The sequence below is a fragment of the Diadema antillarum genome, unplaced genomic scaffold, assembly GCF_040938485.1.
Source record: "Diadema antillarum isolate AM-2024a unplaced genomic scaffold, OU_Dant_1.0 seq00000962_RagTag, whole genome shotgun sequence".
NCBI lineage: Eukaryota > Metazoa > Echinodermata > Echinoidea > Diadematoida > Diadematidae > Diadema > Diadema antillarum.
Window position 1 is genome coordinate 607,585 of NW_027271809.1, and position 22,565 is coordinate 630,149.

Below are 22,565 nucleotides of genomic sequence, written 5' to 3' on the forward strand. Positions count from 1 at the left end.
GAAACACCTATGAAACAGCTGGGGCTGAAGTCTAATCTACTGCCCTCCCCACCTTCACAAAGCACACCATACTTCATGCTACAATCTTTGAACACCAATACTTTGTACATTCACATGAGTTCATGCAACAGCACAAACATTGCCAAACACAATACTGGAAAAATTCCCCTGACTGACATATTCTTTTATGCATTCAACGTAGAATTGCACATCTTTCGGTGAACCTTGAGAACATTACCACTCCAGGGATAAAACTGGAACTTTAGGAATAAACTGGTCTGGCATGCATGTTACAAGTCTCTTTTTGGATAAAGTGCATTTTTTTCCTGAAAGTATAAACAGTGAAAAAAGAAGAAGATATAAATGATGGCAGACATTCAAATTCCACTGTATAGATAAACACTTTGTATCCAATCTGTCCTACCAACACAACAATGTTCACAAATTCCATGAACAGTTGATGATGATGATGATGATGATGATGAAACAGCATTTGTATGGCGCCATTTATCTGTAGAAACATTCAAAGGCGCCCACCTCCCACAAAGTGTCACACATCATACACAAAGTTGCTGGAAAAGATAAGTCTTCAGTGCAGACTTGAATGTATTGAGGCTGCTGCAATTAAGAAGTTGGAACGAAGGAAGCATAAAACTAGAACACAGAATTGCTGGCATGGCTGATTACAGCACCACCCGAAATGAATTGCACTCATTTTATATCTTCTTCTCTTTTCTTTTTTTTTTCTTTTTTTTTTCAGTGCCAGTTGTTCAAGTCATCTATCACCTTTACCATGTACACATGAAAAAAAAAAACAATTATATAACCATGTGATAATGCTGTACCACACAAAGACAGCAATGACAACAAAAATAAGCAATTCTGGCATAATATCAAGCTTTTGTCCCTCGTAAAACTGACAGTGGTGCAAGTAGCTTGCAGAGAAAGCTGGAGTTGTCCACAATCTCTAGATGCATTTTTGAAGAATGCATGTATATGTGACCATGCATCACAAAACCAACAAAAAGTTGCACCCCGTGATTTTAATTGAGGACTCAAAAAAGGTGAAACGGGTCCAAGTCAATTTCGAGTTTTTCACATATTCTGAAAGAGCTATTCTTCTTCTAAATTATTCCTAAGTTTGGGATTATACAATGAATGGGAAAGTGTGTTTTCAGCAGTTTTTCTAAAACCTTTTTTTTTTTTAGAGGAGTGCAATAAGCCCCTTTTTTCTTTTCCTGAAAATCCTTTGCACACTCTTCACTTTCAACTCTAATAACTTTTGAAAAGATAATGCTACTGCTTTCAAAGTTGGCATTAATTATGGCCAGAATGTGTTAATTAAGCATGCTCAATTTCAGCTGAATCTGATAATACATTTATTGTTGTTGCCATGATGGTTTACATCCTGCTTTTTGTCCTATTCACTGCACAGCTAGCAAGGTAAAGATTAAGCACTTGAATAGACCCTGTACTTCAGAGCCTCTTTTCTCAATTCACACTTTTCCAGAGTGTGTGGTATTTTTTTTTTTTTAAATTCAATATCTAGATAGGTTAGGAGAGTTCATTTGAATTGAGTTATACATCATTCTAAAGCTTAAAGTCTGCTCTTTCAGAATTTGTATTTAACTTAAGATCCACATGTCTGGCGACTTTTTGTTGATTTGTGGTGCAGGGTCACATTTAAGAACCATGTCAAGTTGGGGCTAGTTAGCACAAATGGTAAAATCCAAGAGTGTAATTGTTAATATGGTATTACATGGTAACATGGAAAGGACAGCATGGACCCTGTGATGATAAAGATAAATGACGAACAGTCATGAAAGAAATGGAGCCTCAAACCTTGCGGTGGAAATGCCGAGACAACAGGAAATGAACCACACCATTTTTTGAGGGTTTTGTGATGCATGGTACACTTTAAATACACATAGCTTTGAGTTTGTAGGGTTGAGTATCATTTTTGTTGTGAAGACTCCTTGCTTTTATCTCTTATGATTTATACTATATCAGGAGTCAATCAAGATGATCACTTATTCACTCATGTGTAACAGCAACGTCTGTGACATTCACATTTCTGTCAGATTTTACAATTGTTCGTTTGGCCTGTACAGGTCTTGCAGCTGTACGTCTCGTATTCCCACACGAAAAGTCATTAAATACCAGTGTATCAAATACACTGTTGACATATTGCAAAAATGATACCACGTAGTAGCAAAAGGAGAGTTGTAGTGATTCTACAACTCCCCCCCCCCCCCCATGCAACTTTGTTACCAAGCACTCCCTACTTTGAAAAAAAAAAAGATATCAGAAGCTGTTTTTTTTTTTGAAAACATATGTCACTTTATATAGTCCTGATTCTAAAGATGTCAATATTTCTTCAATGTTTGGACCTCATTGTTGCAAGGTTTTTCAGTGGGCAGGCAAACCCAGAATTACTAAGACAACCATACCTTGGTCACTTGACTGCTGCTACAATGTACTTCAGCACAATATGGCAATGGAAACATAGCAACAACAGCAGACACATACTATCATTTGGACGACGTGCATACACCCAGAGTGAAGGGATATTTCATTCTCTGAGGGCTTCAATCACTAGACAGGTAAGGTCAAAGGAATGTATGGTAAAACCACTGATCTCTACAGGAAGTATCTGGATATCTCATTGGCCAATCGCTTTGAAGCCACCAGGCTGCCATCTTACCATGCGCATCGCCCATACACTTGTTGGCGGAGCTCACAACATCAAGTGATCTCTGCGACAGTCTCTGCCGGAAAATGCTTTCAGGTACCCATAGAGTGTGTGCCTGGTAAGATGGTGGGGCAGTGGCTTCACTTGTTTGTGCAGCATGAATGGGACGATGAGATATCCAGACACTTTCTTTAAGAGATCAGTGGGTAAAACGAATGGACAAACTGAGCCTTTTGTAGCAAAGAACGAAAAAGGCGATGAAATGCTGTGCTTCCACCAGGCATGCATGGTCTCTGCACATGTGTGACAGACACTGTCATACCAGGATTACTCTTACCAGGATTACCTACATCGGAAAGTACTAAGTATCAAAGACACCAGCCTCATGGTGAAACTTTGATTCCTTATCAAGTCAAAATATTCTTTCTAGATTGTGCAAGCGATGTGAAAAAGTAACCACCCCGACCAAATGCCACTCATGTCCAAGCAACAGAAGTTGTGATAAAGTGTGAGAGTTGCAAGTTTTGTCAAGTCATTTGAGCTGTGCTTGTCAATCTTTCCAGAAAGCCAAACATTTAGCCTTTATCAATGACAACTGCTTCTGCAAAACTGATTTTGCCTTAAACGAATATCCACATATTTTCTGCACCTTCTACACTGTACGCAAGCCAACATTCAGAGGACCCGTCAACCTTTCTTAAGTTGGTTTCATTTATGTTTTTGTTTTATGAAAGTTGATTTGGACACACTACTGAACAGGTTTCAATGTGGAAAAAAGAAGGTACAAAATAACCTCATAAACTGCATATTTGCATGACAAAGGTTGCCATGGAGACAAAAGAGCCCCTAAAATGTTCGTCCATGACATTGTGGAAAAAAGCACCACCATTGAGACGTGAACTTTTTGAAAGGCTACAGTGCAATACGCTACCGTGTGACATAGCTGCCAATGATATCTTACTATTGGAGAGATAATGGTGAGTCTAGGGCATACACTACCTACTACTTAGCATTACCACTGGACGATCCAACAAAATACATACGGCAGGCAGCCAGTGATAGAAATACCATTTGTGATCTGGGTACTTGTGCTTACTTACAAACATTGCTCTGTGAGTCTTTAAACAGTGCCACAGCACACGCGTGTGCTCACAATACAATTAAGGATTACAGATGCAAGCCAGAAGCGAGCGTGAACCCCCACGAGGGGTGCGGCAAAAGGAGTTTTCCCACGTCGAAAAGCAACGACACCATCCGCCACATTGCCCTGGAACCTTTTCCGCCGACACCCCCCGCCGAGTGAGAGCGCGCTCACCGCGACATGAAGTGGTTGAGCATGGTGCGAATCTTGGCAAACGTCGGCCGTTTGTGGGCGTTGATTTCCCAGCAGTCTTTCATGACTTTGTACATGTAGTCCGGGCACCCTTCCGGGGACTCCATCCTGTAGCCTTTTTCTACGTAAGCCACCACTTCAGACAAGGGCTGGGTGTTAAAACAGGGAAAGGATGAAAAAGATGGGGGAGGGAATAATTTGGGGGAAACAAGAAAGATACCAAACTAACTAATCTACGAATCTACATGTATGAACAGTCCATGATACAAAATTTCAAACGAGGCAAACGTTCAGGTGTGAGTTTCTGTGCAGATGTTTAGATACTGTTTCAATGAATTGAAGCCCAGTAGCACAGAGCATCTTATCTATAATGGGATGTAAACTTTTTGTTCATTGCATGAATGAAGAATCATTCATTATTTGTTTTATACAACACCTCAGATATAAACAAGCATGGTCCAAGCCAAGGCCTGAATGAAATTGCAACCCTCTCCAAGGGGGTACAAGCTTGGTAAAATTGGTTCAGTTATTGCCTGTGTTATGGATTTTCCTGTGTGCATTATCATGATTATTGAATGGGAGCAACATGACGGCAACACAACCATCAAATTTGTTTTGGGGCATACCATGCAGTACTCTACAGATTTCTGCCACAATATCAAAGAGCTTTCAAGCATTGTGTCAACAAATAATCACACTAAATGTAACTAGGAACATACATAATTCATACTGACAGATCAGGAATGAGTTTAAGTCATACAACTCTTCAGGAGACTAGAAGTTAGAAAAATCAGATTTCTGTTTAGTTCATTGTATGCTGCAGTTTTGTTGTACATTTGTTTGTTTGTTTGTTCTAAGGAGGAGGGCTAACCCTTCATGGTTTCAGAACTTGCCAAATATCCTTACCACTCTTGGATATGGCACTCTGCCAAAGGAATACAGCTCCCATAGAAGGATTCCGTAGCTCCACACGTCAGACATGGAAGAAAACTCCTAATCACAAACACAATAGAAGGGGAAACACGATTACAAAATTGCAATAGAATACAAAATTATGATGTCAAAAAGAAGAACTCATTCCTAGAGCATTATTACTACCCTCATAAGTTGCAAGTGTTTCAGAAAACATGGTGTCTGTTTAGACACCTGCTTTCTTGATATGTATTATATTGTATTATATTTGAAATATTATGATGTTATTTGAAATACTATGATGTATTACGCGTACAGATGAATATATGTCTGATGTAGGATAATAAATATCCCAGTGGGGGAAAAAAAGAAAGAAAGAAAAAATTATTACACTAACTACCACTTACCAATCCTGTTGCCTTTGAGCTTTTAAAGGGTCCTCATTTTGATTCGTTCCATTTTTCATGTTTGTGCATTTGCATTCTCTCTTGCTGATTTGTGTTGTTTTCCCCCCAATAAACGGAACAGTTTTTGAATTGCTTGCTCAATCCACAGGTAGTTCAATGAGTCAGTCTGTAGTGGATGCCTTATCCTGAAATTCACTGGGTCGAAATGGAATACACCGGGAGCTCTGTTCATAAGTTCTATGAATGAAAACAAGGGAACTAAAAACTATAGAAAGCATTTATCCTGTGTGTACGTGGGTGTGTGTATGAGTGCACGCACAAAAGAAAAAAATTCTCTTCACAAAATGCTGGAAGAGCCAATATGCCTACCCAAGATAATTGTGCCCATTCATAAGTAGTTTTTCCTGTGTTTTCAGTGTGATAACGTTGCTGCTATGATGAAGGGAATAATTTTCCTGATATCGCATAGCAATTTGCTATGCATTTTTGTATGACTGCTTTACAAAATGTAATTTGTGTAGCAATTTCATTACACAGAATTGTACACCATTGTGTTCAAAATGTATGTCCATGGACAAATATTGATATTCAATTTCGAGAAGGGAAATTACTCCCTGTGATGCAAATGCTTATTGAGAACATTCTAGAGTCTGAAATATACTTGAGACCTTCTAGAATCTCACTAGAAATGTCACTATGGCGACTTGTATGCCTCGGCTGTTTCACACTATTCTCCCAGTCTTGCCAATGTGAGAGGACAGTTTCACATTACTGGCAAAAATCATTATCTGGCAATAATACACCTATTTTCATGACGATTTGAGCCCTTTTCAAAATATGGGCAAAAATAGTGAAATTGCAGCATTTCCCTTGACCTTTGACCCCATAGCCCACATCTTTTCCTACAGAATCACTGTGCAGTAATGCATTTAAAGACCACTCTCTATGATGTGGATACATTTAGTCCTTTCTGAGGCAGGGAGAAAATAGTGTATTTTCAGCATTAAATAGTTTAACTTCAGCATTTTAACCTGAACTTTGACCCTCGACCTTTTACCCCATGACTCAAAAAATTACAAAGAGAAGCATTGTCAGGCAATGAATGTACAAATTGTATATGTACTAAGTTTCAGAGAGATACCTTGAGGTATTTCGAGATATGGAAGAGAAAAGTGGAATCTTAGCATTTTCAGGAGAGCTTTGACCCCATGAGATAAAACTTTCCCTAGAGCATCTTTAACTGGTTATACATAACATGTATGCAGTAAGTTTCATGAAAATACTTTTAGGCATTGTGGAGATACGTGTCTGGGAGAAATAATGAAATTTTTAAAAATTTGACCTTCACTTAATAACCTTTGACTATAAGCGTATGCGACTACAAGTTGATAGGCACAGCTTCGTCCACTCATACATACATATGCCAAGTTTCATTTGGATACCCCCAAACGGTTCTTAAATTACAAAGTCCACAAAATTGATTTTGGATGAATGGATGGATCACTGGATGGACAACACAAAAACATATTCATCCTCTGGCGACACTTCCTGGTGGAGGGAAAAAAATATCTTATAATAACCTACTGTTAAAGGAATAGAGCCTGAAATTCATTTAAATTTATTGTCCTACATTCCCCTTCAAATTTCTACCAGAAATTGAGCAAAATTCTGGCGGGCATTTTTCAAACTTCTCATGCAAACTTCTTTTCTTAATATTCCACACTCTGCAAGATTGCACCAACACGACACGCCCACCTTCTTGCGCAGTGCCTCGGGCGAGGTCCACTTGATGGGGAACTTGCCCCCTTCCTGGTTGAGGGTGGCCTCCTGGGACAGGCCGAAGTCGGACACCTTGGCCACGTCCTGCTCCGACACCAGGATGTTGCGGGCCGCGAGGTCCCGATGTACAAACTTCTGCTCCTCCAGATAGGCCATGCCATTGCACACGTCACTGGCAGAGAATGTGGAAACAGATGAAATGATTATTACCTCCGCCAGGGAAGGAAGGATGAGGTCTAGCGATCATCGGGGTTGGTTTGTCTGTTTTCAAAATAACTCAAAAAGTTGTGGACGGATTTGAATGAAACTTGCAGGAAAAGTCAATAATAACACAAGGAACAGATGATTCCATTTCAGTAGTGACCCAGGAATTTTTATGGATTTTTGAAGGATTTTTGCTCTTTTGGCATACAAGGTCAATGAATTTGGGAGTTCTAGCTGTGTGTACTGGAGGTTTACATACACGCACTACGTGTGTGCTCTGGTCAGGCAAGGCACAGGACAGCTGGAGTTGGATGACGTAACAAAAGGCTTCTAGATTGGGAAATTTTATCCGTGTATGGGTGGTTCCAATTGATGGCTTGGCAGGGTTCTGCGCTCTCCAAGTGCTTTTCTAGATGTGTAAATTCATGTGATTTATCAGAAATATCACAACGCTGAATCATGCAAAATGTGCATATATTGTAAACATACATATATTGCATATGTGACCCGCTACAACAAAATGATCCTAAAGTCGGGCGAGGTCGATTATTTGAAAATTGCATGATATAATCCCCTAATCTTTCTGCTTTAAATTGATATATAACACATTTTATAAAAATAATCGGCTGCGGAGATATCGATGTTTAAAAGAGAGCATGTCGAGATGTCTGGAAAATCACTGCTTCGAGAAAAGCGCCCTAAAAGTCTTCCTTTCGACGCAATCGCGATCAAGGGACACGCTAGTCAGTTTTCACCTCTGGACAATAGAAGGTACATGTAAGCCCTAGCAACCCCCGAAGAGTTCATTCAAGCACATCAGCGTCGGCGGTCTCCTCACCAACCAATCAGTGACCGGGATGTGAGAAGCGGCTGAGCATAGCGCACCCTGCCCGCACGCACCAGTCGACTGGGCAGTGTGCGAGCTTCACGCTTCGGTTAACAGCAAGCAGCAAACTGACCAATGAGATCACTCTGCTCATTGTTAGGGGCGGAACCTATCTGTGGCGCTCAATCCAAATTTTCGAACCAGTTTCTGCTTCGTTGAAACGCCAAAAAAACATGGCTCAGAAAAACGCTATTTTTTGGTCTTTCTTTTGATCATTTTGCTTCAAAATTTCGACAGATGATAGAAGACATGTTAGACTCCAATAATATATCAAAATCAGAAAATCGTAAGTTTTAACCAATTTTAATGCTCTGACTTCAAACTCGATTTTCACGGCTTCGACCGTGCGCGACTTTAGGACCTTTTTGTTGTAGCGGGTCACATATTCATCATCACCTGGCAAAGCACCATAATAAAGTATATTATACAATAAGTGCATGCGATATCATGCACTAATTGTAATAGTAAACAAACCTCTCCATCTACATGCATTTCCGTAGGTGTAGGCCCTACTACAAGTGCTACTACCAATTTGTTCCCCATGCCAAAATCAACAGTATGGGGCACAGCCGTGCCCTACACAATCATGTGATGCAGTCTAATCAATCACAATGCATATTATACTTGACCTATCTCCTATATCCATACACACATGTGCACACACTAGCATATAAGAAAATGAAATCAAATGTTCTAGCACTTTGATACGCAGATACGTATATATTAATATGTATTGAATTTCTTGAAAAATAGACAACAAATATTATTGTACGTGTTCCTTTCATGTTTAGGTGTGCTTTTATAACCATCCAGTACATTTATTTTTTTTCAATTAGTTCCTTTTGTTCACACACACTGAAGGTACTTGTACGTGTACATTTCTGTTTCGAAGACAAAGAGAGAATACAAAAAAAAAAATCGAAGGCTTCATCTCACCCATTTTCTATTTCTTAAAGTCAGTCATAAAAGCAATAGACCAGTTCGTAATTCCACTTTGCGCATGAGAAGAAAAAGGTCATTTGTACCAACAGGCATTTTGGTTTATTAATTCACTGAGATAAGCATCTGTGATATGATGAATTTTTCATGTGATCCTTATCTAAATAGTGTTTACCAGCACATCAACCTGGCAGCAAGACTGGTATTTGGCAATATCAAAAGGAAAAGGTAACCGTTGTTATTGCATTCAATACGAAACAAGGAATTCGATGCCTGCTAAAGTGTCAACTGACGGACTATTCTGGTCACCTGGTCTAAACACAAGTTCATACTTTGTTTGAACACGAATTCCATTTATTGTTATGTCGGGCAGCTTATGCATTACACCGCTTTGAAAACAAGTGAAGTGCCTAACCAGGTGAGAAAAAAGAAAGGTCATTTGTACCAAGGTGTACATGAGCTAATTACGAACTAGCTTATTTGCCCTCATAATTCTGTACGTGGGTGCAATTAATGACAACTGACATTAAATTACTGTAATATGGATTGAAGTAGCTACAGTACGTGTTATATATCATCCCCCATCCCCAGGAAAAAAAAAGAGAGAAAAGCGTACATTCCCAAAAATCAATTTTGTAATTCAAACTCTGCCAAGCAACAACTAAAGAATATGGAACCTTCCATGTTTACCCATCAATGAAAGAAACGACCTCAGGCACTTGACACAGATTTTACTACACAAACTAAATCCACACTTCACAAATACACTTTGTTAAATCAAAGTGCATTCAAGCTAAGAAAAAAAGAAATTATGTGGTCAAAAATTCCAAGGATATACATACAGCGTTTGTATACTTCAATCTTATTTTACCACCACTCTCTAGGAGGTGCAAATCAACCATATAAAGACCTAAGATTGTCCGGTCTTTTTTCATTGATATCTCACCTGGCGAATTTGAGTAGATGTCTTGGTGTTATTACATTGCGACCTCTCGATCTTAAGTAGTCAACCAGATTACCCTGAAAGAGAAAATACCAGTTGATCTTTAATAGATAACTATCCACAACTGACACCTTCCTTTCGTCATTAGCAGACAAAGAGAGAAGGAAACAAGAAATGCTCCATAGCGTGCCACACATAATTTGTCAGGCACTGCTATGTTCAAGTACCTTGTAAACATTGTTCTTGTACATTGTATTGTACAAAAATTAACAATTTCCTCATTTCTGTGGGATCACTTTCTGAATGTTATAGCTATCAAAGGAAATCAAAACCAAACGAGCAATGTGGATTGAGTGAAAGCAGCAACATTAGAAGAACACATCAGTGAAAGTTTGAGGAGAATCAGACAACTGAGGCAAAAGTAATCAATTTTTAAAGTTTTGGTGTTGTAATGACTGGATAAGGAGACTACTAGAATTCATGATGTCATGTGTGGACAACAATATAAAGAAAATGTAAAGAGAATTCCACAAAAAATCATTTTTCATGAAATTAACACATTCCATCAACTTGATACTGCAATGTTAAGGGTAGCAATTATTCCCCCTGCTTTCTAAAAGCAGTTAGTCTGTGCTCTTTCATTACGCTGGAAAAGTGAAAGCATGCTGAATTTTCTTTATATTTTCTTTATATTGTTGTCCAAACGTATGTCACAAACTTAAGTAATCTCCTTATTTAGCGGTTCAAACACCTAAACTTTAAAAATTCATAAAATTTGCATCGATTGTCCGATTTTCCTCAAACTTTCACTGATGTGCTGTACTAATGTTGCTGCTCTCACTCAATCCACATTTTTCTTTGGGTTTTGGTTTCCTTTAAGATATCAAAGTCAAGAATTCAGGGACTCTGCAAAAGCTTACATGCTGGATGCTGTTAAGTACACATTTCTTCTTATTACCATGGGTGACTACAAGGCGTATCATCACGAGTCTCATGCCTTCACTTGCTTTCAATACATAGTTCAGTTTTGAAGAAATACTGTGTAAAGTTGCCATTTACTGTTACTGCTGTCGTTTTTCTATTCTCTTCTACTGGGCTGTAATGATTTCCATTTTCATATTAAAGGAAAACATCAGCATGCATGTATGCTGCCAATGTCTTTATTCCCAGCTATAAAGTGATTACGCGCCTTGGCACAAGCACATGCCCACAAGAGTTGATGAAAAACAGACTTAGATTGGCATCATATTTCACACTTGAGTGTGGTGCCTCTTATTTGCATCTAATAGTTCCGTCAATGAATATGTTTTACTTCCTTCTACCATTAATCTTAGGTACAAGTGAAAGGATATGGTCAAATAAACGAGTGCACTTACCAAAAAGCACAAATGAGTTTTGAAACCAAAGGTGTTATACAATGATTGAGGAAATGTTATAAGAAGTAAGTTAAATGAGTTTTGCTTTGAAAGTACATTTGTACAATATTTGTTACAGTCTAGCTTTCGTTCTGTGCCTTTACTTCATATCCACTCACCTTTGACATAAATTCCAGCACAATATACAGAGGATTTCCCAAAACGACACCTAAGAGTTGAACCAAGTTTGGATGTTTTAATGTCCTGAAAGAAAAAGCAAATGAATAAGATATAAATTATGTGAAATTACTTCAAATTACGTAGTTAGGGAAATGATATAAAAGTGATAGGGTCATGTCGGGCACTGAAGAAACTATATGTTATATATGATAACCAAGTGCAATGCATAGTAAGGATTCTAATTTTTGCAATCACAATCACGTAAACATAGTGACAATCACAATTTCAATCACAATTACGATCATAATCATAATTACAACTAAGAATAGCAATCATGGTCACATTCAAAATTGCAATCCTTATCACTTAATCAGAATAAAAATCACAATCATTCATCACAATCACAAACAAAATCGAAATCACAATCAAAGTTACAATCACAATCACAATAAGAATCACTATCGCAATCATGACCACAACAGCAATTACAATCACGATCAGGATAACGACCACGAGCATGACCGCGACTGCAACCGCAATCATAACCTTAACCACAACCTCAACTACAACCAAAACCACAACCACGACCACAACCACGACTGCAACCGCAACCACAACCACAACCACAACCACAACCACAACCACAACCACAACCACAACCACAACCACAACCACAACCACAACCACAACCACAACCACAACCACAACCACAACCACAACCACAACCACAACCACAACCACAACCACAACCACAATCACAATCACAATCACAATCATGATCACTTGTCTATCACAATCAGAATCACAAGTGCAATCACAACCACCCCATGTTTCCAGTCAAAACATCTGCCTAAGGTGGCAATTTGCAAAGGTAGAATCAGCATTTTAAAACATTGATCCAAAATGCCATTCGCAGGGTATTGCTTAAGCTCAATTTTTGCACACTCAAGAAAGAGCTGATACATACTAACATGCACTGTGCATTGTTGAAGTACTTTTAACCCCTATTGTAGCAAGCTGTTCAACATACGCGATTTTGTGTTTATACTTCCCCACTGAACATGATTAGAGAGAATCGGCGATCGTAAATGCACCTTTTTGTTCATCTTGAATCAGCGTCTTGAAACAGCGTTTATAGCACAGTGAGTCGGAACATACCCATGTTTTGCACTACTGTAAAAGTGGATATTTTCGCGTGACTAATTTTTCGCGCTCGGCCGGATAAGAAGAGTTTCGCATGTTATTAATTCCGCAAAATCAAGAAGTCAACTACTGGAACATACGGCACACAAAAATATTCGCATGCTTTTATTTTCGCGTTGGTTTCTCGTTGCGCGAAATGCGCAAAAATTTCAACACCGCGAAAATTTTCACTTTTACAGTCATCATGATTCACGATGCTGATTACGGCCAAAAAAGTTTCACATAAAAAACAGCCCAAGAGATTCTTGCCCCCTGGGTACTCACGTCATGACTGATGCCTCTGCTAGGAATGCCTGTGCTGCTGTACTGTTGTCCTTCACCTGCTTGATGGCTACTTTCTTGCCTTGGTATGTCCCCTCCAATACATCTGTGTTTCAAAATATATACTTATAGATACAAATATATACTTTTTTTCCCCAACTCATGAATACATCTCTTGTAAGAGGCTGTTAGGTGCAATTATATGTACATATACTTACAAAGAAAGGCGAATACTCCCATAGCGTACTGTATACGCCATATATTTCGCGAGTCTAAATTTTTGCGAAACAGGAATTCCCCACGATTTCATGAGTGATTAAATTCGAGATCATGGAGTCCTGTACTGAACGGAGAAATGTACACTTGTACCTAACATTCACATCGGGATCACAGTCAATATTTTCGTGTGTATTTAATTTCGCGAATAGCACCCGACTCACGAAATTCGCAAAAATAAAAACCTCGCGAAATATTCGGCGTATACAGTATGCTTTCATGTCAACTTTTTTTTTTAATAATTGTAGATAACAACCAAAAGTAAAAGGGGAGAACTACAAGCTGTAGAAAGAACATAGAGAAGATATCATCATTAATGTCTTCTACTCACACACAAATGAATTAAGCAAAAAAATCTTTGCAGACTGCTCACAGGATCTCTTTGGCATCCTCATTTCAGTCCTGATTCTGGGAAAATTAGCAAACTTAGCTGAGAACCTGCGACAGTCCATATGCAGCAGAATATACTTCACATTACACACATGTATTACTGCACATTACAATATATCAATGAATTATCAGACATCGTAACCCCTTGAGTATATACAACCATGTCCCATGCAGTATAATTTGCTTTATAATATTATATACAATAGCATACATACTTATGATACAGGCCGGCAGTGCATGACAAAAGTTATAGTGCACGCAAAATATAACGATTGCAAACGATAACCGACTATCGCTTTGATATCGGTTTTTGCTCCCTCATTTCAATCATCGAGTACTGAATCCCGCACCTTATCGACGCGATTGCGCCACATTCACGATACCTTTTTTTCGATACTATCGTTATTATCGAAGTTTGATCCATCGCCGCCAGCAACTCATGTACTAATGTATGTGGGGGACTCGACTAGTTCGGCGGTAGATTTAAACATGGAAGCTGAAAACAACAGGTTCGCTACTCTAACAGAGACTGCTCTAAGCGACATCTTGGACAATAAGGACGCAAAGAAAACAAAAGATGTCATAAAATACGCGCTTCGAATTTTGGAATCATACTGCTCGGAAAAAGGAATCAGCCTGACGGATGTTGAAAGCAAGTCAGCCCAAGACTTGTGCCGCTTTCTGCGTACATTTTACGCGGAGGTGCGTAGGGGAAATGGGGAACTATATGCTAAGCGCTCTCTGATCACACTTCGTTATGGTCTTCAGCGACACTTTCAACAAACGCTTAAAGTAAACATTTGTAGCGATGGTGACTTCAAAGGTGCAAATGATATGTTTAAAGCTGTGCTACACAAAGTGAAAGAGGCTGGGAAAGGATCTGTACGGCATAAGGACCCTCTCACCGACGAAGATATGTCAAAAATCAAATCTTCACCTGCCGTCTCACCTACGACACCAAGGGGTCTCCAGAATAAGGTTTTCTTAGATCTAATGTTGCATTTCTACAACAGGGGAAGAGAAAATCTCCGCAACATGAACAAGGGAGATTTTGCTGTCACAACTGACTCTTCGAATCAAAGGTATGTGTATCTGGCTAGAGACATGAAAACCAAGAATCACCGTGGGGAAGGGCTTGATGACGAACAAAGTCAACAAGGTCGTATGTATGAGACCTATAAGGATGACTGCCCCATTGAATCTTTCGTGAAATATGTCTCACACCTACATCCACACTGTGATGCATTGTGGCAACGACCAAAAGCAACCACAAGGCCTGGCCATCCATGGTTCGACAATTCTCCCGTAGGTGTGAATACTCTTGAGAACAAAATGTCGTCGATTACTGCTGAAGCGCATTGTTCTAAAGTGTATACCAACCAATGCCTTCGGGCAACTTCAATTCACAAACTCGATAATGCTGGATTCGAAGCACGCCATATAATGGCAATCTCCGGGCACAAATCTGAGACAAGCATAAAGCATTATTCTCGAGTTGAGGAAGAGCAAAAGCGACGAATGAGTTTGACCATTTCTTGGGTCCAGTCGACGCGTATAACGCCTGCCACAAGCATGTGCTTGAATCCGGTTGCGCCTAGACCTTGTCCTACTCCTGCATGTAGTCCTGGTCCTAGTACTACTACTACTAACGTTAGCTCTGTCGCTCGCAGATCTAGGCCTACATCTAGTCCTAACGTTACGGCTGGACTCGCGTCACCCCACACTTCTCCTATCAACATCAGTTCCAACATAAGTACTCACCAGCAACTTCATTTTCATGGATGCAAAGTCAAAATTTATTATCAGAAGTAAACGAACAAACTCAATGACGATGTGATGGGCATGGTCTTATGTTATAGGCCTAGAACTATGCCATTATGGAATTTCACGTTTGGATCTTGTGTTCGGTGTTCCAGAGCATTAATTACGTGTTAACTGTTGACTGTTAAGAGTTTCTACTGTTACTTCTGGATTTTGTCTACACAGCTTGAAAGAAACTGGTATTGGTAAGTGATCTGGACTTCCCTATTTCTACCTATTTTTATAATTCACCTGGGTACGTATACTATTTTATATAACACATAGTGCATGAGTTCTTCTTGCACTATAACAATACAAGCAACTCCAAATTCTGAATTTGTTATAGTGCATTCAGTCTAATGCACTATATATATAATATACCTCCTGTTTTATTTTTAATGATGCAGTTGCATCCCAAATGCTTACAGGCACTTACCTCCAAAGTTTCCAGCACCAATGCAGCCTCCAATGATAATGTCTCTTTTGTTTATGGCCCAGCCACCTAATGCAGAGAAATGATGAAAAAATGAAGGACAGAAAAACACATAAATGAGCAATTTGTGGGCTTGCTTTAAAACCATTACAGTTTTGGTGGTCTTTAACATGAACTGATACTCACTATGACAAAATTGGAAGACACCATTCATAAAATAATCATAATACAATGTACCAGCAAATATTGCACAAAATAAATGAGTGTATGGATTCTTGTAGAAACATCAGTAGCTCAGGATCATTCAGATTTTATTAAAGTACATTAAATTTGTCATATTTCAGGAGAAAATCCATACAGTAATTTACTGTATGGATTTTCTCCTAAAACATGACAAATTTAGGAGCGTATTTTCTCAAATGTACCCTTGACACTGGACACAGGCAATATTCCAAAAAAAGTGAATCTTATGCAGTGCACATTGATGATATGCACATGCACTTGATTCTAATATTGTACACTATCCACAAAGAAGCTTTTAAAAAGAGATCACTTGGTATCAAAGGGGCCAAAAAGGGGAATATGTTAGAGAGGAGCACATTTAGAATATGTGTATTTGGTGACAATGCCCGAAACAAAGGACATCAGTTTACAATGGTTATTATCGCACTGAAAAATGGAATCATCCATTTATACAATCATTTATGCATGCATTCATTCAATGACATTCATTCATTCATTCAATGACATTCATTCATGCATACATTCATTCATTCATTCATTCATTCATTCATTCATTCATTCATTCATTCATTCATTCATTCATTCATTCATTCATTCATTCATTCATTCATTCATTCATTCATTCATTTACATAAGGATTCACTGAGCCTTTTACCTTTTTCCGTACATTTTGAACAAAAAGGACATTCTCTGTTGTCAAAAGTTCAATAGAACTCGGGATGTTGATTTGACATTCTATATAATTTGTCTTTTTTTAAGTTGACTGAACAAATTACTTTCATTGTTTCTCTACCCAAGGCTTTGAATTTGCACATCCATTTCCTCTTTTCACCTCTCTTTTTCTCTCTCTCTCTCTCTCTCTCTCTCTCTCTCTCTCTCTCTCTCCTTCTCTTATTCTCTCTTTTCTCCGTCCCCTTTAGTTTTTCTTCAACCACACAAATGGACATGCCAGTGAGAGAGTTATGAGCATCCTAATTGTGCTGACCAACAATAATACTAACAATAACACTCAAACAATGCTCAACGTAATCAGTTTCAAATTTCAGTTGTTTTGCCGCCCCGCCCCCTTAGTTTTGATTTCTCCTCAAGACTGGCAGTCATTTACATGTGTAAGACAAAGCATCACATGTAACGAAGGAAGAAATTTGATACAAGGAAATGCACAGATGGTATTCTTAAGATGGAATGAAACTCAGTCAGTCTCAAAACAGAAAGTAAATTTCCACTGCAGGAATAAAATCTCGCGTAGTTCTCATCACAGTCAAACATGTATTCATATGCAACACTAAGAAATTTCCATTAGTGTTTATAGTTGTAGGGGAGGATGGGTTTTGTTTTGTTTTTTCATTTGCTCCTTTCTCGCTTAGTTGAACAGCAGCAAGAAGCTCATCATTGGAGAGTGTCAATTTATGCGTATGCCTTGACATGGAGTAATGACAGCACTAGTAATGATGATTAAAGGAGAAAAACAATAACATATGACAGTAATAATGATGCTAACGATGATAATGATAATGACAATAATATCAACAGCAATATAATTATCATTATCACTATCACCAGTGTCATCATTATCATTATTCTCATTATCATTCTCATTATTGTCAGGAATGCTACAAATGTTGTGAAATGCACCATTGTAACACTGCTACAATTTCCCTCCTAAAATGTTTTCCATCTCCAAATCTTTTCTTTTTAAATGTGAACAAGCCTCCACTACAATTTCTACATCTGAGCAAGTCTATTCACAAAGACTTAGATATAGACTTGTCATAGTCAAATCAGACCCCCACCCCTTCCTCAGCTTGTCCCTCCCTCTAGGGTGGGGCTCTACATGTACCCACTACCAATTTTCCTGTAGAATTTGGATACATCAGTGGGGTCGCGGCATGGACGGAAGAGACTCACTCTGTATGAATGCCTCCGAGTCCACGGAGAGGTTGAGTTGTCCGCCCTTCTTTGGTAAGGCCTTGATCAGTCGCACACAGAGTCCGTCCGCCTTGGCTTGGTAGTGCTGGGGAAGCAGTGTGCACGAGGATTGACAAAGGTACGGGTTAATTTTTCGTTTTTAAAGGAGAACTCTGGATGATTTTTATACTTTTGCATTTGAACATCTATAAATTGGTTATACTGGGTACAGAGAAGAATTTATAATGATTGGGATAAGGGATAAGAATATTTTCATAATTCATAACAAATCACAGTGAACAAGGATGATGTCATATTTCTAAAAACAAAACAAAACAAAGTAGTCCAAATAAAAGGTGACTCCCATATTTTACTATGACCTCTTTGTTTTTGGATATCTTGACCATTTCAAAACTAATTTTCATCACACAAACATTGAATTCCCATTAAAACTGGAAGCTCTTTACTATTTCATATAAGTGGTTTATAATCATCTTGCAAAAAGTTAAAATCTGAATCCCCATCTCAACCAAAAGTATTTCATCCCTTCAAAAGGCGATACCTTGAGTACCCTCTTACAGCATACAAATAGTGAGTGGTCACGAGTGGTATGGTACAAGATTTCGCACGAGGTGAAAAACAAAGGCACTCCATTCAATGAGGTGAATAGTGCGCCTCAGCTTTCACCGAGTGTGAAATCTTGTTCCATTGCATGAGTAAAGACAATACACTATTTGTTTTATTCAACACCTCAAATGTCAACAGATGTGGTCCACACAGATTCTTTAATTTAGCACAGAAATGGCAACCATTTTCCGAGAAAGACGAATGAGTAGCTGCACAGTCACAGTCACCGTGTACATATCGGTAGAAGTTGTTTACAAAAATGAGTGACTAAAAGTATGTGCTTGTAATTGTTGAGTGCTTGCGGCAAATGTTTATTACGTGACATCAGAACCATGTAATGGAACAAAAACTTAGAGTCAATCGTGAGTTTAACACGGGAGTCAATGGAAATTGGTGATGTCAGCTATGCGCTATCCATTTTAGCGCACACAAAATTGCATGGCCGACAGCCTCAGCGTATGACGGAACTTTTAACTGAATGTCACATGATGGGCAATCGACCAATCGGATAGGTACATCAATTTTAGGTGTTGTATGATATGATGTAGATATTTACTTCAGATTCCCACCCCCCCCCCCCCCCATATGAACAAAGGATGTCAAGAGAATTGTTGAGCAGAGACTAGGTATTTGGTTTTAGTGATGGGGTGAGATTTGTACCACATCACCTGTGCAATGGTCCCTTGACTGAAAGGCCCATACAAATAAATATTGCCCATTCTGATGAGACAATGGCCAATAAGAATTAATTACAGGCATTTCATACCCGAAATCTCATTCCATCGGGAACAATTCTCAACAAAGTTATCATCACCATCGCTCTCTAATATCACAGATTCACGAATACAGACAAGGATTACTCCAGGTTAAAAAAAAAAGAGAAGAAAAAGAAAAAGAAGGAAAGTAATGAAGTGGAATTACGAGGCAGTGCGGTGATAATCTAGGAGCCCCTCACCTCGACAAGTTTGGTTGGATTCTCAAAGTACTCCTCACTGTCGATGGTCAGCTTGTTCTTCTGGTAGATGACCCGGTAGTGCTCGATCTTGCCCTGGTAGGACACACACAGCGTGTAGTCCCCGGGATAGTTGGTGCTCTCGCGGACCAGAAACAGCCCGTCCTCGCGCGGTCTCAAGAGGTCCTCTGCTTGCTCTCGGGTGATCTTGCCATGGAACCACCTTGGTGAGATAGTCAGCAAGAGCAGTGTCAGAAACTAAAGACATTTGTACTCCAGTACACAGATTCGCATGCACAGCTCTGCGCTATGACAAATGTTACAGAGGGCTTGGCAAGGAGTGTCGCTGGGGCAAAGAGAGGGTTGGAGCTGGGTCAGTCAGTGATTTGCAAGTCTTGAAATACTGCACTTTTATAACATGAATGGCAACACTCAACTCATTGGTCGATCTTGACATAGCATAATCAAGTGCATGTGAAGAGTTAGAATCACAATAATTAAAAAATGACAACGTAGAAGAAAACATAATGTTTTCTTGGCAAACCTCAATTCTACCTTTCGTATAAATTCCTGATTTCTCATTAGTCAAAGAGATTTTATACCCATTGCAAATCTGAAGGACACCACATTAGTATGCCTTGGCTTTAGCCACAGCCCGTGTGGCACAGAGTTTCAACTTCCCGATGCTCTTTAGATGGCCTAGTGAACCCCGTCCCCTCAAGACTTCTGTAGAGGGCATGTTATTTCCTAGCAGTACTCACGGCATCGTCTGCAGCTTCACTCCTTCCCGCTTCCTGACGTAGTTAGCTGGTATCATGCCCTCCATTCCCCTTTCGTTCTTTGCCTTGTACCAATTTGGATCCTGATTGGGCAATGTTGGGGGGGGGGGTGGGTGAGAGGGAGGAGAGAGAAAGAAGATTTGTATGTGTGCTCTTCTGGGATAAACATAGACAAAAATTAAACAACAGGTGCAATTTCCCTGAACAACAATGAAAAATCACCATAAGGGAAGGATTTGACAAAATTGTGAACCCTTTCACATCCTAAAAATACTTGTCTGTAGAGTAGCATAATATATTATATTCTATCCAAGACCAGTAGCATGAGGAAACATGGGTGGTCCAACTGAATTAATCTTTTTTCGCTGCCCACTGGAGTACATTAAACAACCACAAATAGCACCTGTCAGCGAATATGAGCATCAAGGTGGACACTCACATTTGGTAATCATGGTCTACACTGTACTTTAGTCAAGATTCTTTGGTGGTGCCTTTACTTACTCGTATAGCGATAAGTGATAAAGCTGTGCACAATTTGTTACGGGAATCTCGAATATATCCGACCCAGGCCAGCCTTTCTATTCCATGGTATTGCCACGTTGTTTGGTCTTTAAGGTGGCTTGTTACCAACAGAGAGGGGAGAGAAAGGTACGGTACCTGCGCAGTCAACGCTCTTTGACAGACAACCAAGTATCATCACGTTGTGATGTATATGGCCCCACTGAATGACATTTAAATCCATGCTAAAATGACAGCCACCACAACCTGTCCTATTCAATACATACACAAGCATACACACACACTTTAATACACACAACACAAAATACACAAATGAAATCTGTGTTTCCTATTGGACCCTACATAGAATTTGGACATTTGTATCAATAACAATACAGCTCATATGAGATAATAGACAAGGCATACAACTGACAATTGTGGATCCTTTTTTTTTTTCCTCAGGAAAACTGCATCAAACTTGTACAAACAAAGAAGTGTTCCTCTGTCATAACCACACACAAATAGACAAAAGAAATCAGAAATAAGAGGTGAAAGCACGACAGATCAAACTAACAAAAAAAAGAAAAGAAATAGCGCCATTCAGTAGCATTTGATGGTGTACAAGTGTACTTTTTTTTTTTTTTTTACTGATGCACACTACAGGAATTCTTTGCAGGTACGCTTTGCCACAATACAAGACTCTACAGTACTCTTTCATCTGATCTGCCTGATGTACACTACCAGAATAGGGAGCACACATGCACACAAGACATACACACACATACTTAACCTCCACCCCCCCCCCCCCCCAATATCTGAGGTGATCCTGTTGCCATGGCAACGGAGGTCAAGGAGGCTGAATTGGAAGCTCCAGTGCAAGCACCACCTTTTCCACTGCCTCTCTAACTGTACTGCACAAAGTATAGAAGTCTCTGAAGCACACTGCACTGCTCAAAGGAAGAGCAGAAAAGCAAGCTATAAACAGCAAGCTTTCTGGATTCGTCTTCAGGCACCTATGTCATTGTCCCTTACATAAAAGTTGTCTCACGAAATAAATTGTATCCAGGTCATCAAAGCTACACTCAATTCTAACGTTCATTTTGACTATATTAAAGAAACTTGACAAACGGCATGATAAAAGTTTCAAGAAAATGTGATGTCAATAATGCCAGGAAAGTCATGAAATCTTATTTGATACATAATTTTGTGAAGTAATTTTGGGTACAGCTGCATTATGTAAATTTGATTGTTTTCTATCATCACTTCACTCATATCTCCTGTTGCCCTGTGTGCAAATCTTCACTCAATTTCCTGATTGAATGGAAACCAAGCAGAAAAAACAACACAACGCAAACACTATATCCTTTTATACTGAAGTATTCTGGAGTTGTAATAATTGTACAAGAATGATGATTTACATAGAAGAGGGGATTGTAATTATCAAATCATCAACCAAGAAGATGATTTCTGTGACATCTTTGGTGTGCAAACCAGTGAGAAAATTGCAAAACAATGATATCAGCTTCAAATGAGGCTGCAACCAATGGTACTGTTTGGGAGAAAAG

The 22,565-nt window shown here is 39.1% G+C and overlaps 2 protein-coding genes across 2 annotated transcripts in view; one reads left to right on the forward strand and one right to left on the reverse strand.

Moving 5' to 3' along the window:
- Positions 1 to 3,612: 3,612 nt before the first annotated feature.
- LOC139741928 (tyrosine-protein kinase CSK-like) overlaps positions 3,613 to 22,565 on the reverse strand; it is a 72,953-nt gene continuing 54,000 nt past the window's right edge. Inside the window, exons 4-13 of the mRNA XM_071652499.1 lie at positions 20,485 to 20,585; positions 19,727 to 19,946; positions 18,145 to 18,250; positions 15,997 to 16,062; positions 13,098 to 13,200; positions 11,630 to 11,714; positions 10,099 to 10,172; positions 7,100 to 7,295; positions 4,932 to 5,018; positions 3,613 to 4,174 (exon numbers count right to left, since the gene is read on the reverse strand). Of these exons, the coding sequence (XP_071508600.1) occupies positions 4,004 to 4,174; positions 4,932 to 5,018; positions 7,100 to 7,295; positions 10,099 to 10,172; positions 11,630 to 11,714; positions 13,098 to 13,200; positions 15,997 to 16,062; positions 18,145 to 18,250; positions 19,727 to 19,946; positions 20,485 to 20,585 (1,209 nt within the window). The 3' untranslated portion in view covers positions 3,613 to 4,003. The remainder of the gene's footprint in view (positions 4,175 to 4,931; positions 5,019 to 7,099; positions 7,296 to 10,098; positions 10,173 to 11,629; positions 11,715 to 13,097; positions 13,201 to 15,996; positions 16,063 to 18,144; positions 18,251 to 19,726; positions 19,947 to 20,484; positions 20,586 to 22,565) is intronic.
- On the forward strand, positions 14,101 to 15,673 carry LOC139741927 (uncharacterized). The gene has a single exon (XM_071652498.1). It carries the CDS (start codon positions 14,208 to 14,210, stop codon positions 15,570 to 15,572), a length of 1,365 nt encoding a protein of 454 aa, XP_071508599.1. The 5' UTR covers positions 14,101 to 14,207; the 3' UTR covers positions 15,573 to 15,673.